General features: G+C 44.6%; 1 protein-coding gene across 3 annotated transcripts in view; it reads left to right on the top strand.

Moving 5' to 3' along the window:
- Window positions 1–15122, top strand: part of LOC144768246 (interferon regulatory factor 4-like) — a 237736-nt gene that overhangs the window by 25482 nt on the left and 197132 nt on the right. For all 3 annotated transcript variants that reach the window (XM_078651763.1, XM_078651765.1, XM_078651764.1), the window contains exon 2: window positions 2552–2741. In XM_078651763.1, coding sequence (XP_078507889.1) covers window positions 2552–2741 — 190 coding nt within the window. The remainder of the gene's footprint in view (window positions 1–2551; window positions 2742–15122) is intronic.

The raw sequence follows: 15122 nt of genomic DNA, 5'->3' as shown, positions 1-15122 counted from the left end.
CGTTTCAGAATAATGTGGAACGAATAATGAAAGAGGCAGTGGAAGATATGACGAGATGGAGGCAGCTACCGCTCACCCTACTGGGTAGGGCGGCAATGTACAAAATGATCACCCTACCCAAATTCCTCTATACACTTCAGAATGAATACTACCCGCTCCCGACCAACACGATCACCAAAATCCATGCAGACCTGCGATCGTTCCTATGGCTAGGCAAACAACCGCGCATTGCACTCCAGACACTCCAAAGACACCAATATAGTGGAGGGATCTCACTGCCGAACCTGAAGGCATACTACTGGGCGGAACACCTAACCCCTATAAACGACTGGTTACATACACCAGCGGACCACCCGACGTATGCATTAGAGAGACATAAATTGTCTACACACAATATACTCCACTTCTTGTACGGGGGGAGGGCGGGGAGAAAGCTCCTACCCGCTACCATGATCACGATTCGAGCATGGACACGGGCCACGAGATCCACGGGGTGGGAGGAGAAACCTACGCGTCAGACACCACTGTGGCACTGCAACTGGTTCACGGAACTTCAAAAATTGAAAGGCTTCCAAAGGTGGGACGACATAGGGATATCTACTATTGGGGACGTGATTAGGCAAGGTGAGCTGAAGACATTCGCAATGTTGCAGGCAGAGTTTGGGTTACATCACACACAACAGTACAAACACTTGTAGCTGGCACATGCTTGGAAAGCACAAAAGATATCACTACAAGATATACCGGAATATTCACCCCTAGAAGGCAGACTCTTACAGGAACAAATAATACACCAGGCAGTGTCCCTCACATACAAAACACTCACAAATAATATGTTCAGAAATTTGGCGAAACTCAGGGGAGTGTGGGAGGCGGAAGTGGGGCAATTCGAAGATTTAGACTGGGAGCTGATCCTGATGCACCCCCGAGAAGTGGCCATTAAGTCACGGCTACGGCTAATTCAATTGAATGTACTGCACAGGACTTACTTTGATAGGAAACGTCTCCTCAAGATGGGTAGGATAACAGACGACACATGTCTTCGATGCAGGGTCGATCAAGGGGACTTCTACCACACTATCTGGTCCTGTGCGGAGATTCAAACGTACTGGTCCCACATCTTCACGGAGCTGGGGGAGGTACTGGGAGTAGAGCTGACACTGGACCCGAAACTGGCACTATTGGGAATGGTGACCGAAGTAGACCTGCCGCGCCCACATATTATTTTCCTGGTACTGGCATTAGTAGTGGCAAAAAGGGACATTGCAAAATACTGGGGGGTAGCGGAAAGGCCGGAAGTAGAAGAGTGGAGGAGAGGGTTGGACCTCTATATGGCTGCAGAACGAGTGACGTACAAAGCGAGAGGCTGTCCCAAAAAATTCCGAAAGGTATGGGGTAAATGGAGACAATACCATGGCCTAGAAGCCGGGCACTTGGGAGGCGACTCATAGACAAACAGGGAACAGACACGGAAGGGGGAGGCCACTCGATCACGATCTAGGCCCGGTAGCAGACTGAGACACTGGGAACTTAGATACACCACACGGGTAAGGTGATATACTGTAACATGGGGAGGGAGACAAGCGTCAGTAGAGTAGGCACACACGACACTGATGGGCTAGTGGAATTAAGTTTGATAAACATGTGATCGGACTGTTACCACGTTGAGGGTTGAAACCAACCAGTTTTGTAGATAGGGGGGGGGTGGGAGTTGTGGGAGAAAAAATTTAACACAAAAGCAGGTTTGGGGAGGGACGTGAATAGCTCGCTCGTCATAGAATAACCACACATTACTTAACGAAAATTATGTCGCCGCCCGGCCTCCGGGTTGTGGGCATGAAGGCTGTGGATATAGAAATATGATGTAAGTTCCCCCATGCTGAATTTGAACCTGATGCGACTGTATTCTTTTATACCTGCACAAAAATAAAATTAAAAAAAATAAAAAAAAATAATGCTTAGACCATTGCATTGTAAATGCTTGTTATGTAATTGTAGACATGGTATGAGTCTAGACTGCAAACGGGTTAGGTGACAGGTTGAGGTCCCGGGATCATTCTGCAGCTAGTATCACTCTGTGTGTGCTCTTGCGGGTACCCTGCTGGGGCAATCCAAGCACCACTTGACTGTACAACATCATGATACCAAAGAATGAACAGTGGGATAGGCGTGCCATTTTTAGAACTCAAAGTAAAATATAAAAGTAAATAAACGCCCTCCAACTGCTGTATGACTGCAGTATATAAAGCATCCAGACTTGAGATTCAATTCAATTAATAGAACACACACGTTTAAAGTATCCCATCATCAACTGAGCCCTCTACATTATTCGGGCAGTGATTTTCAGGAAACAGTTGCAACAGATTTGGAGTGTGTGGTTCTGGCATAGAAGGAAGCCACCCCTTCCTTGGAAGAACAGCAGTTTTGGATCAGTGCACATAACTGACAGACTCTTCTAGATAATTTTCAGTCTATGTGGCAGTACTTAGACTTCCAGAAGGAATTGCTTACATATGTTTCTAACCTGGCTATCTATCGTGTCTTTCTCTAGGCCTGGGCTGTCTATAAAAGGAAACACAGGGAAGGTTCTGATAAAGCCGACCCCTCCACTTGGAAGACTCGTCTTCGTTGCGCTCTCAACAAAAGTACAGATTTTGAAGAGATCCCGGAACGCAGTCAGTTGGATATCTCAGAGCCATACAAAGTCTATCAGGTGTTGAACGAACAACCCATAAAGTCTGGTAAGCAAAACAACCTTTTACACTCACTGGGCTTTATTGGTCCACAGTCCTGCTTTCGATTACCTTAAAGCCGACCATGTGGTATTTTGTTTCATCAAATTGTTTTTAGATCCTTGTCACCCGATTCTGTTGATGGTTCCAATCCTTTGGCTTTATGGTGCATATATCTTGCCTTTTGACTTGGGTCACCTTTTCGGCACTGGAAATTCTCTCCTTTAGCTCTGACACGTCAGTGAAACCATTATACGGGTTTGTGGTTGATTTGCCTTCATCCCATTTCTTTGGTATTGGTTTCATCTATACTGATGTCAGATTTTGGTCAAAGCAAAGGCTAGATATGATCCAGATGCCTGGGTTTATTGAACACATACCAACTGTTGACACATGGTAGTCTTAGATATGTTACAGGTCCCAGTTATTGGTTTATGTTAGTTTGGTACCAGTTGCGTAGGTCAGTTATTAGATTGTATGGAAATGAACAGAGTTACTTTGCTCTGGAATACTAGAGTATGTGGAATTTTTCAGCTTCCTCGCTCTAGTGTAGTGCTTTACATGCTCACATGAGTATGATTTGCAGTTTGATAGATCTTTGCCAGCGACTTGCCTCTTGTGCGCTTGCTGGTTGCATATTGATTCAAATGACTTTACTTAGGGCACTAGTTTATGTTGTGTCACTATCCAGTTCCATGTTCTTTGAGTAGGTGCTTCGTAGAATTGATACATGATTGTTCGTGATCTTGAGAGACGTCCAGTCTCTGCCTTGCACCCACATTAGCATCTGGCTACAGTCATGTTCCCCAACTTATTCAGAACCCTTTTTGATGGCCGTGGACATAATTCTTTTAAAAGAACTGAGTAATCTGTTATCATAAAGTAAATAGTGCTTTGATAAGCATTTTATTATTTCCAAATTTCCTGCTTATAATTGCTCAATGCATTTTGGGCCTCAGTGCTTGACAGGAGCTTTACATACCTGCAAAGACTTGTACTAGAGAGCGGAAGTGTGCAAAGTTCGCATATAACCTAGTACACTCAGTAACAAACAATGAAAGTATATGGACAAAGACGCAAGGGACAAACATGAACCCGCCCTAGAAACTCCTGCACATAAATGAGTAGTTAATGCAAGATCCACCACCAAAGGAAAATCTAATGCAGGTTTCATTTACAATGGTTAATATTGAAAAGAAAATGTAGTGAAGCATCCAAACACATAACAGGGATTGACCCGACATCTGAACGTGATTGCAGGATGAGCCGAAAAAAAGGAAAGGAAAAGGACTCTTATTGTGCTCTGGTTTAAAGAGTAGTTGTATGTACCACGAGATTGATAAGGGTAGCATTAGAGTAAGCCAAAGACCTGTTTCAAGAAAACCATGTCAGGTATACCCAGTAGAAGGGACCAAGCAAGCAATTCGACAAAAACAGAAGCAAGATACAAAGGCTGATGGCGCCCTCCATGTCAAAGTCTAGAGCATGGTGAAAGAATAATGTCCAACACCACAAGATAGGTGGAAAAAATCAAAGTACACAGAAGGGCAACAAAGAGTGCAGAGGTGTCATCAGGTATTCAATATGTGATGCAGGAAGCGGGCACATGGTTGTATCCATAGGAAAGAGGCAGACGGTAAATTAACAGAACCTTGTTCAGAAGAGGCATAAAGAGGCGTAAGGATCCACTAATCAGAAAGAGATACATTTTGGAGGTAAAGTGTGGATCTCAGAAATAAAGTAGTGATTAGTATTTACACAAAAAAAAGACTACGAAGAAGCAGATAATGTGTCAAAAGACAAAAAAGACTTTCTTTGATTCACTGGAAAGTCTAGAGCAGCATTAACAAGGGTGTGAGAGATGGAGGCCATGATAGGAAGGGTTAAATAGGAAAGAAAAAAGGCCTTTGTAGAAAGGCAAAAAGTAAATAAAAACAAAGGTAAACATGTGCGACATATACCAGTAACACAGAGGAGTAATAGATGCTGATTAAAAGGCAGACTTCATTCTGCCTTTTTCTGAATATACCATACTCCATGTGCATATTTCTAGTCTCTACTACAGTTCTTCGAAATTATGTAAAGAGAACACAATGAGGGTTCTGAATAAGGTGGAGAACATTTCAATAGCCAGCTATCCTTAAGGGTGGTATGCTCCCGCCCACATGGTTGGGCGCAGAAATTATTCCTATCCATAAGAAAGGGGAAAAAGGGTTACCAGAGAACTACAGGCCAATTAGTTTAATTGACGTCCGCCCAAAAGTTTTGGTAAAGTAATCCTAAATCAAATTCAAGATTGGATGGATGAAGTAAATATTTTGTCGGAACTCCAGGCAGGTTTTAGGGAATCCACGAGCACAACAGACCAGGTCCTCAGGTTTATGATGGTGATCTGGAAGGAGGTCACCATCAACAGTGGCCACCTGTATGTTGTGTTCGTGGACCTAAAGACCGCCTTTGATTCCATAAATCAGGAACAGCTGTGGGCCACCCTGAGGGATATGGGGATGCCGGTTTACTTGGTCAACATCTTGATCCGTATGCACTATGAAACCTATGCAAAGGGGAGATGGAGCAGCGACGCTGCCCTTTCTGGGAAAATATCTGTACAGAAAGGAGTACGCCAGTGGTGCGTCCTGGCACCGACTCTTTTTACCCTTTTTATAAATGGCATTATAGGGGAGCTTTTTAATTGTGGTGGGGACCCCCCAAAATTGGCTGGTCAACAGATCCCATGTTTATTATTTGCTGATGACACGCTACTTATTGCAAACACTCCAAGAGGCATCCAACATTTGTTAAATAGATTTGAAAAGGCTTGCCAGAGTAGGGGTTTAATGATAAACTGTGGCAAAACAAAATATATGTTTTTCAACCCTTATAAGAAAAGCACAGGGCCCTTGTATTTGGACTCCCAGGCTCTAGAGAAGGTTAAAGCCTTTGATTATTTGGGAATCAGGACAAGTGAAGATGTATCCTGGTCAAACCCAGATTAGAAAGAGATCTTTGACTCTTCAATATGTTGATAGAGCACTACTGTGCAAGATCAGACCCTCCCCTTATAGACCACTAGCCCCTATATTAGAAATTCACACGGCAAAGGGCGTAGGAGCGGCCTTCTATGGGGCTGAGCTGTGGGGTCTGGATAATGTAAAAGAGTTGACCTGAACCGAAAATAAGTTTATAAGGGCATTCGTGAACCTCCCAGGATGCACACCCTTAATACCTCTTAGATCTGATTTAGGGTTAAGATGCATAGCTATTATGCTATCCTAAGGGCGCTCACCTTTTGGCTAAGAATCTGGGTGAGTAGAACGAAGGTACCCCTAAGGTGTGCTATGGGCAAACTCCTTGATTTACATAAAAAAACGGGGCGGGTCAAATGGCTCAAACAATTGAGGGATTGGTTCACCAAGCTTAGTATGAGTTATCTATGGGATGTGTATTCAGAAGGCGACTATTCAGTTTTTAAAAAAACGGTTCTAGGCTTTTATGGACCATGAATTCTTGATAAATAATTTTAATGGCCCGCTTACAATACATTTTCTTAACTTTAAATGCGAGCTTACCTTTGAACAATTTTTAAATGACATTGAGCCCCTTCAGGCCAGAGCTATATATTTGCAGTTCAGATATGGGATTTTACCATTGCACACTAGAAGAAGTTACTAGGCCAATGCACTTGTTTCATCTATATGCCCTGTGTGTTTGGATAAACCAGAGACCATAGAACATTTTCTCTTTTTCTGTACTGCATATAATGATTATCGGAAAAAATGGATCATCCCTGTGTGCCACATTTTATCTTGCATTCGCCCCTCTGATGCCATTAGGATATTTACGTCTGATAATACCAGATGGCTTGTATTTGCACTAACTAGGTATCTTCTGTATGCGTGGCGGAAACGTATGACGTTTTTATTAACTTAATTTTAGTATATGTATAACAGTATTTATTGAAATGAACTGTTATTACTTCTTAACTGTTTCTGTTCTCATTTGGAACATGATGTTCTTATCAAATTTTACTTAATTGTTTTTGATACTGCATTATGATGGTTTTTATTCCTGTAAAATGATCAATTTTTTTCTTGATCGAATAAATTACTACTACTATAGCCAGCTGCTAATGCGCGTGCAATGAGGAACCTTGCCATCTCTCCAGGGCACGAACAGCAGTGTTGTATATATTTGCATCGCACAAGACTGTGCAATAACATTGGCACCATTTTACAAAAAAAATTCCCTCTGTATTATGACATGTTAACAGCTCTTCTTAGAAATTGCAGAACATATTTATAAAATCTTTGCCTCTATAATACATTATGACAACCTATCCGTCTCACCTGACACCTCCCTCCACTTATAACTTTCCCAACCGATGCACCACAGCATCCACTAGCATGCAGCTCTCAATCACCATATTTTAACACTGGCCAAATCTTGCATTACATGCACCGCATGTGTCAGCGTCTGCCCTGCGATGCACCAACACCTTGGTCTTTGTGCCTCCTTCCTGAATCGCATTGCAGCTACCTGTCCCCAATGCACAGGAAAACCAGCCCCAAACCTGAAAACCCCCATAAAGCAAAAATGTAAATATTCACCATAAAAGTCATACCTTGTAAAAGGGAGGGCAGGTGGGGGCAGCCTAAAAAATCTCCTGGTGGGGCCACAGCCTACCACAAAACTGGCACAAGCTTCTTGACCCCAGAGTGGCATTCCAACAAACCCCGTCCACCAGCTGCTGCCATCTTACAAACACCAATAAGGAAAAACAGTTCTATGAAAGAAGAAAGGACTGTTGCTTAAAAAAACACCTCTTTAATCAATGTTAATACCATATAAAAAAGGCTGCCAATTTCCTTGAAAGGGAACTCCCTTATATTCACTAAGTAGTGTTTGTTACCTATGAATGATAAGCCTGCACCATCCTGTCTGAACAACTAAAATCCTCCTGTGAAATATTCCCATCCTGCCCATAACAATGTTCCTGTCGTCACAAAATCTTCTGATTTCTTTGTTTACCTTCTTCTAGCTTTCTCTATTACATTGGGTTTGACTGCCCAAGGCCACAACTTTCTCGAAATAACTCAGTCTAAGCTACAAAAAACATTGACCATAAACTTCATATCCTGGCCAAATCACTCTTCACCATTTTAAATAATGCTAGACTGTACAGATAGTCATTTTTCTCTAGCTGAATACAAATATGTCTGGACATGCCTTACCTTGACGGTATTGCAGCTAACCATGGTAAGAAGATGCCATTCATGCTTCACCATTCAACTGAGTAAGCATCTGTTCCCAGTCCAAGAGATCTGCCAACTGGTCTCTTCTCCACGAATATGTCGCTTTATGCCACAAGCAAATACCACGCGGTAGATTGCAACACGGACGTTACATTGTCCGCGTTGTTACCACGCATGGCTTTTCATTGCAAGTCGTTTCTACGACTTGCACTAGATGGCGCGCTGGATTTAGGAATAGTATAAATTACTATTCCTACTCCAGTTAGCGCAACAGCAGGGAACGTGTGGGATTTAAAATCCAACACGTTCCCTGGTGTTGCGCGCCGTCTAGCGCAAGTAGTTGAAACGACTTGCGATGTAATGTCATGCGTGGTAACAGCGCGGACGATTTAACGTCCGCGTTGTAACCTACCCGTGGGGTATTACCCGCGTTGAAACCGCTGTTTCCCCTTCTCCACACGTTTAGCTGCCCAATACACAAATGAGTGACCCATTATCCAAATCATAAATATCACCACCTGCAACACAGTCTGCAAGAAAAATAAAAACACTCGGACAGCCATACATGTAATCATTATGTTCCAATCTAATGGATCTCAAGCAACATCTGATGACCACATGCACAAATTGATAAAAAAAAAAAAATATATATATTTGTATTGATATTTATTTCACATCAAGGTATACAACAGCACAAAAGGTATATTTCTTTGTACAGTCACCAGCTCGCAGGTCACAATGTGATGACAAACATATTGATCAGAGCCCACTTGACAGTCATCGTGCAATTCCATATTACCTGAAAAGCCTAGCTACCGATCAAAGGGAGGGGGGTTTCCTCGACCCATTCTGGCCTTTCTCTGATTGTTCATGGATGTAACACCTCGGTTATCGCTCCTATTTCTAACCCATAGTATCTCATTCACGAACTCCAAATTTTAGTGAATTTCTTGGGACACCCTCTAGCTCCATAAGTTACCTTTTCTGCATCCATGTATAAGCCCATGCTTGCATTCTATTTGTTGATTGTGGGAAGGCCCTCGCTTCATGGCTACGTCTCTTTTTGCGACTATCAGACCCAGGTTGCATAATGTAAGTGTGGGAGGACGGAGGTCAATGTCCGAAGGAACTCCCAGTAGAATGTTTTTGGGGTCCCTGGGTACTTGTGCCTCTATAACGTTGTTCAGTCCTGTCATGATCTGTGACCAGTAGTTTTTGATGAGGTGACAGTCCCAGAGAGTGTGTATATATGTGCCTCTTTCTGTCTTGCATCGAAGACAATTCGGTGTTTCTGCTATCCCCATTGCATGTAAGCGTGCCCTATCGAAATATGTTCAGTGAAGAATCATAAATGGGGACCCTGTGCGCGGAAGAAACTCACCGGCTGGCCGCAGTTCAAAAACGCTTATTTCCCTGGCCATCCTGCTTGCCTCCCTGTATCCCGGGAGGGATTGACCGCCTCACCGCGTGACAACAGCTTGCAGCACCTACTTCGCGGGTGCCGCTGCGCGGTGCAAGGCGTGGGGTCGAGGCTGCAGGAGTGCTGTCTGCCATCAATAGGAGGAGGGAACACCGGAGCAAACTGAGGGCGCGTGCTGCAGGGACTCTCAAGACCAGGAGTCCCTGCGCTGCACAGGTGTGCACGGCCGCGCCCCCAGCAAGACACGCCCCCGGCCGACCAGGAGATTAAAACGGGAAGTTCTTTTACGGAGAGCGGGACCCTGTGCGCGGAAGAAACTCACCGGCTGGCCGCAGTTCAAAAACGCTTATTTCCCTGGCCATCCTGCTTGCCTCCCTGTATCCCGGGAGGGATTGACCGCCTCACCGCGTGACAACAGCTAGCAGCACCCGCTTCGCGGGTGCCGCTGCGCGGTGCAAGGCGTGGGGTCGAGGCTGCAGGAGTGCTGTCTGCCATCAATAGGAGGAGGGAACAAACTGAGGGCGCGTGCTGCAGGGACTCTCAAGACCAGGAGTCCCTGCGCTGCACAGGTGTGCACGGCCGCGCCCCCAGCAAGACACGCCCCTGGCCGCAATCGCCTTTTGAAAAACAACGGATATCCGCTCTGCGGGACGCGAGCGGGATGCCGAGCGAAGCCCGGGCAAAGGGCGGGCCCTCTGTGGCCCTCAGAGGCCTGAGGAGCCTGGCCTGGGCAATTAACCCTGGTCGAACTCCATCAGCCCCACGCTTTATACCCCACAGCGTAAGCTTTTAGCTTATCCTTACTTAGTGCAGGATCATTATGAATTGTCGGGAAACCCGAAGCATGGCGGTAGCAGGAGCTAAAAAACTTACCGGGACCCTGGATGATTTCATCGTCCGCACTAATGCACTAATCGACGAGGGAATAACATTAATGGACAGGAGAGTATCCCAAGATCTAGCTAGGGCCAAGAGATCTTCTTTGGGCCTCATCGCCCAGGCAAAGACGCCTAACAACGACTCACGCCCAAATACTCGTGCAATAGTACATAACATTGGGGTTACTGGGGAACTTGATGCTTCTCACTCACAGTTGGACCTGGAGGCTTCTCCTAATCTTAACCTCCTGACAGACATCGGAGCATATGGAAATGAGCCAAATCATTCTGTCTTGGCAACTGTTATAAACGAAAGGGGTCTGAAAGAAGGGGCAATACCTAAACAAAAAGAAAAGGCTGACAAATCGGCTTCCCTTAAAGGGAAGAAAGCTCAAACTGCCCATAATCAACATAATGCCATTCCCGACCCAGTTATTGAGAACAATAATTTGGTCGCCTCCTCTAATGATATAGGGGGATTGCACCCGATTACAAATGGCTTACCACTGAGCCTCCCAGACGATACAATCATTGATCACAGTCTGGAGGAAATTCTGGAGCCGAGCGGGGAATTCGTTAATTTAGCTCAACAACCTCAGGAGGGGAATGGACCAAGCATGGACAAAAATAATATTTTTAATATACTGAAAGCCTTGCTTGAACCCATAGAGGCTAGACTTCGTTGTTTGGAAACTATCCTAATGAACATACATAAGGACATAAGCGCCCCTAGTTTCAATACGAATTTTAAGTCACTCCATGTCGCCAAAACAGTTACCACAGCCAATAATCTATCTCTGGCTGATAAAAGTGTCACTGCGGCGAAAAATAATGTGCCCAAGAAACCAAGTAATACTCCAAATCAGGGTGGCACCCAAGTTAAGTCCCCTAAATTAGGTCAAGTTGACAACACAATCCAAACTAAACCAACCCCTCAAGTGACATCTAAGGATCCAACCACACCAATTTTGAAACCCGATGTAGCTCCAAGAGCTAAGGCAGCGCCTCGCAGAAATATCCATCTCCCTCCTGACGCCTGTCCTTATGTAGTTATCCTCACTGGAGTGACTGAAATCTCGCCATTGGAAGTAGAATCTTACCAGTCATTAAAGAACAAAGTATGCCACTGGCTGTCTAAAAATCACCCCTTACCGCCTAACACTCCAAGTAATATCTTAATGGTGGAGAGAACACCGTGGGTGGGAGGAAACAGGAAAAATCTACAAGGGGACTGTGTTGTGGTCACTTTTGAGAACACGGAAGTTGTAAGTCATATATGTAGCAGTAGAGCACCCAGATATCGAGCAAGTCCTGTGACTGCTAGGCCTCTCTCCTATTTCTACCTACCGGGAAATCAAGTAGACAACAGATGGAGCTGGTTAAAGGGACCCCAAGACCCAAAACCAAGACAGAGATTTAACCCCCCTTGGGAAACGCAATCCATTGGCTGGGAGGAGGGGGAGGATGCTGAATGGAATCTAGTCAGGAGAAGAAGAGGTAGACAGCGCCAAGGAGGTTTCCCTACAGGGCCACTAAATACTCAACCCCATTTTTTTCACCAGTCTACGAATGGTCAAGATAACTTTTACAACTTTCCAACTGCCAATCGCTATGAATATCTCTCATCCACGGACTGGGTTGATTGACAAACACAGGGAACGCCAAAGGGACAGAGGCACTGTATTGCCCCCACCAAACTGTTAAAGGAAACTAGCACTTTAGACTTGCAGAAGATAAATCCAACTCTAATCCCTGATAAGGGTTCTGCAGTGGTTGAGAGCAGGGGGACACAGAATATGCATTGCTTGCCTAAACCCAACAAGCTAACCTGTAAAATCCTCACCTGGAACGTGGCGGGACTAACTGCCAAGGCATCAGATTCCATCTGGCAGGGTTTCGTCAAACAATATGACATTTTGGCCTTCCAAGAAACTTGGGCTACATCAACTAGTTTTTCATTGGACGGCTTTCATAGTTTTTTTACCCCAGCAGTTGCGGGTGTAAGAGGGAGAGCTAAGGGCGGCCTACTCACCCTGTTTTCTCTGAATGTGGCGGGGGTCTTTAGAAAAATAGAACCAGCACCCATGAATACTCTAATAACTGAGTGGGTTATTTCGGACTCTCATACCTTTTTGTTTATTAATTTTTATAATTCTAGGGAGAGTTCTTTTGTGAATGAGCACTTGACTTCTTTGTTAGATTTTTTGTCAGTCTACAGACGCGATTGCATTTCCGTCCCAGAGATGGTTATCCTGGGGGATTTTAACATTCACCCCTGTGAGCGGGATTGTTTTAATGATAGATACGGGGGTTCACCAGTGGAGGGTATTCCCCACTTTGAACATACCAAGGAGGGTGAGGGGCTCGAGACCTTTCTTGCCAATTTAAATTTACTTGAACTAGGCCATGGAAATAATGAGACTAGAGTGCCCACTTTTATTGGGAGAGACGCAAATACCATCATTGACTTTATCTTCGTTTCAGCGGAGGTATTAGCAAAGGCAAGGGAATATAGGGTCGTGACCTCCATCTTTAGCGACCACAACCCCGTCCTACTAACGGTGGACCTAGACTGTTTCTTCCATGGGAGAGAGACAGGTGTGGTAGCCCCTAGAGATTTGTCAACCAAGGATCAGGGTAGGCGGATTAAGTGGGAGAAGATTGTCCCCGAATATTTTTTCCAAAAATTAGCACAGGAAACTGAGTCAAGCATGGCAGTCTGTCTAGATCCCACTTCCTTGGGCATTGATGTCGTGTCCGCCTATTGCGAGATATGTGTAAGGATCTCTAAGAACCTGGAGTCTAGGAGCGGGGTGCAAGGTATTAAGAATACTCACAAATGGTTCGACAAGGAATGCTCCCAAACGCATAGTGCCCTGTTGAAAGCCCTCAAACGTAGACCCAGAGATAGGACATTAGTGGCAAATCTCCGAAAGGAATACAAATCTGCACTTGCCAAGTGTAAGATGCAAATTAAGGAGGAAGCTTGGGATAGTTTATTAGCCACAGATGTATTGAGAGACAGTAAAAAAATTTGGGCCATTGTTAATCAGCCTTTTTTCACCGAGGATGGGAAAACAGACATGGACTGTGTGATCGATGACGATACTTGGCTTCTCCATTTTAAGCAAATCTATGAAACCTCTGATTTCACTGCGCCAATTAGGGCCCCTGCCCCATACAACATGAACATGGAATTTAACAACCTTGAGGTGGAAAGGGCGATTAAAAACACAAGTAAACGCAAGGCCCCTGGTCCTGATGGGGTCCCCGCCGATCTCTATATTCAGTATCCGCAATTTTGGTCAAAAATATTAACAAATGTCTTTAATGCGATACCTTCGGCCGGCTTTCCATCTTCCTGGTCCACCTCTATTATTGTCCCCATTTTTTTAAAAGGGAAACAGGGGGGACCCTGCCTGCTACAGGCCAATCTCCTTGTTGGACTCTGCTGTTAAGATCTTGGGCAGAGTCATTTTACAAAGACTTGGAGATTGGCTTGAGGAGAGTGGGGTTCTCTCTGACCTGCAGTATGGTTTTAGAGCACATAGGGGGACCATGGATCAATGCTTAAATCTCCATCTTATCATCAGTAAATACACCGTGGTGAAGGAGGGGCATTTATACTTAGGTTTCATGGATTTATCCTCTGCTTTTGATTTTGTTAATCGTTCAAAACTTTGGATTATTTTGCGTGACTTGGGTTTGGACACTACTTTGGTTAATTTTTTGCGTGATCTTCACCAGGATTTGTTTGCTTCTGTCAGGGTAACAAGGGAAGGAAGGTGTACTGAGAAATTTAGATCAGGGAGAGGGGTCAGACAAGGTTGTATTCTGGCCCCTCTCCTATTTACACTCTACATCAATTCCTTGGGTAAATCCCAGAATCTTGCTACCTTGGACGTGCCGCGTATGGGAGGGTCACCCATACCGGTCCTCCTTTACGCCGACGATGCTGTCCTCATAGCTCGTACAGGTATGGGCCTACAAAGGCTGTTAGATCACTTTGGATCCTTTATGGAAGCCTTGGATTTAAAGATCAATACTGTAAAATCTCATGTCATGATAACTGGTTCACGCAAGAAAAACATGAAGCTTAAAACCTTCACCTGTAACGAATCATCAATCTCTAGGGTACCTTTCTTTTGTTACTTAGGCGTCACTTTTGACGAAAGAGGAACCTGGGGTACACAGATGAAACTGAAAGAAAATGTAGTTACTAGATCTACCATGGCTCTCATGAATTTTTCTAAAAAACTTGGTTCGAGACCCATGGAGGCCATGATCCGTATTTACAAATCTAAATGTGTTGCAATTGCATCTTACGGGGCGGACATTTGGGGCTATGTTTCATCCCCAGGTATCCAAATTGTGGAGAACAATTTCATACGAGCTTTGTTGTCACTTCCAAAATCATCCCCCATTTATTCAATCCATAGTGAAGTGGGCTTGGGCTACATCACTGATCTCCTAAAAATGTCCCCGCTGTTATGCTGGGTTAAAACTTGGACAAACGAGGAGATCACGCTGAATCACCGCATACTTAAAGACTGTATTGCCCTGGATAAAGCGGACAGTATACCCTGGTTGGCGTATGTTAGAGCGGCATGCGCGAGGCTAGGGCGCCCGGACATGTATTCTTCACCCCAGGGCCTTACGAAAGAGGATGTAGGGTGGGTCAAGTCGCATTTCCGAAATGTGTTGGAGGTAGAGAGAGAACAGGTCGAACTCAGTAAACCTCTGGTGAGGTCAATATACCAACTTTCAACCTCTGTAGCTATGGAACCGTTTTTAAAATTTGTAACCAAACCATACCATCGTTTCCTTTTACTAAGGTTTA

Source organism: Lissotriton helveticus, chromosome 7 (genome assembly GCF_964261635.1).
Source record: "Lissotriton helveticus chromosome 7, aLisHel1.1, whole genome shotgun sequence".
NCBI classification, from domain to species: Eukaryota; Metazoa; Chordata; class Amphibia; order Caudata; family Salamandridae; genus Lissotriton; species Lissotriton helveticus.
The sequence above is the reverse complement of the archived record's forward strand: the minus strand, read 5'-3'. Positions and strand labels throughout refer to the sequence as shown.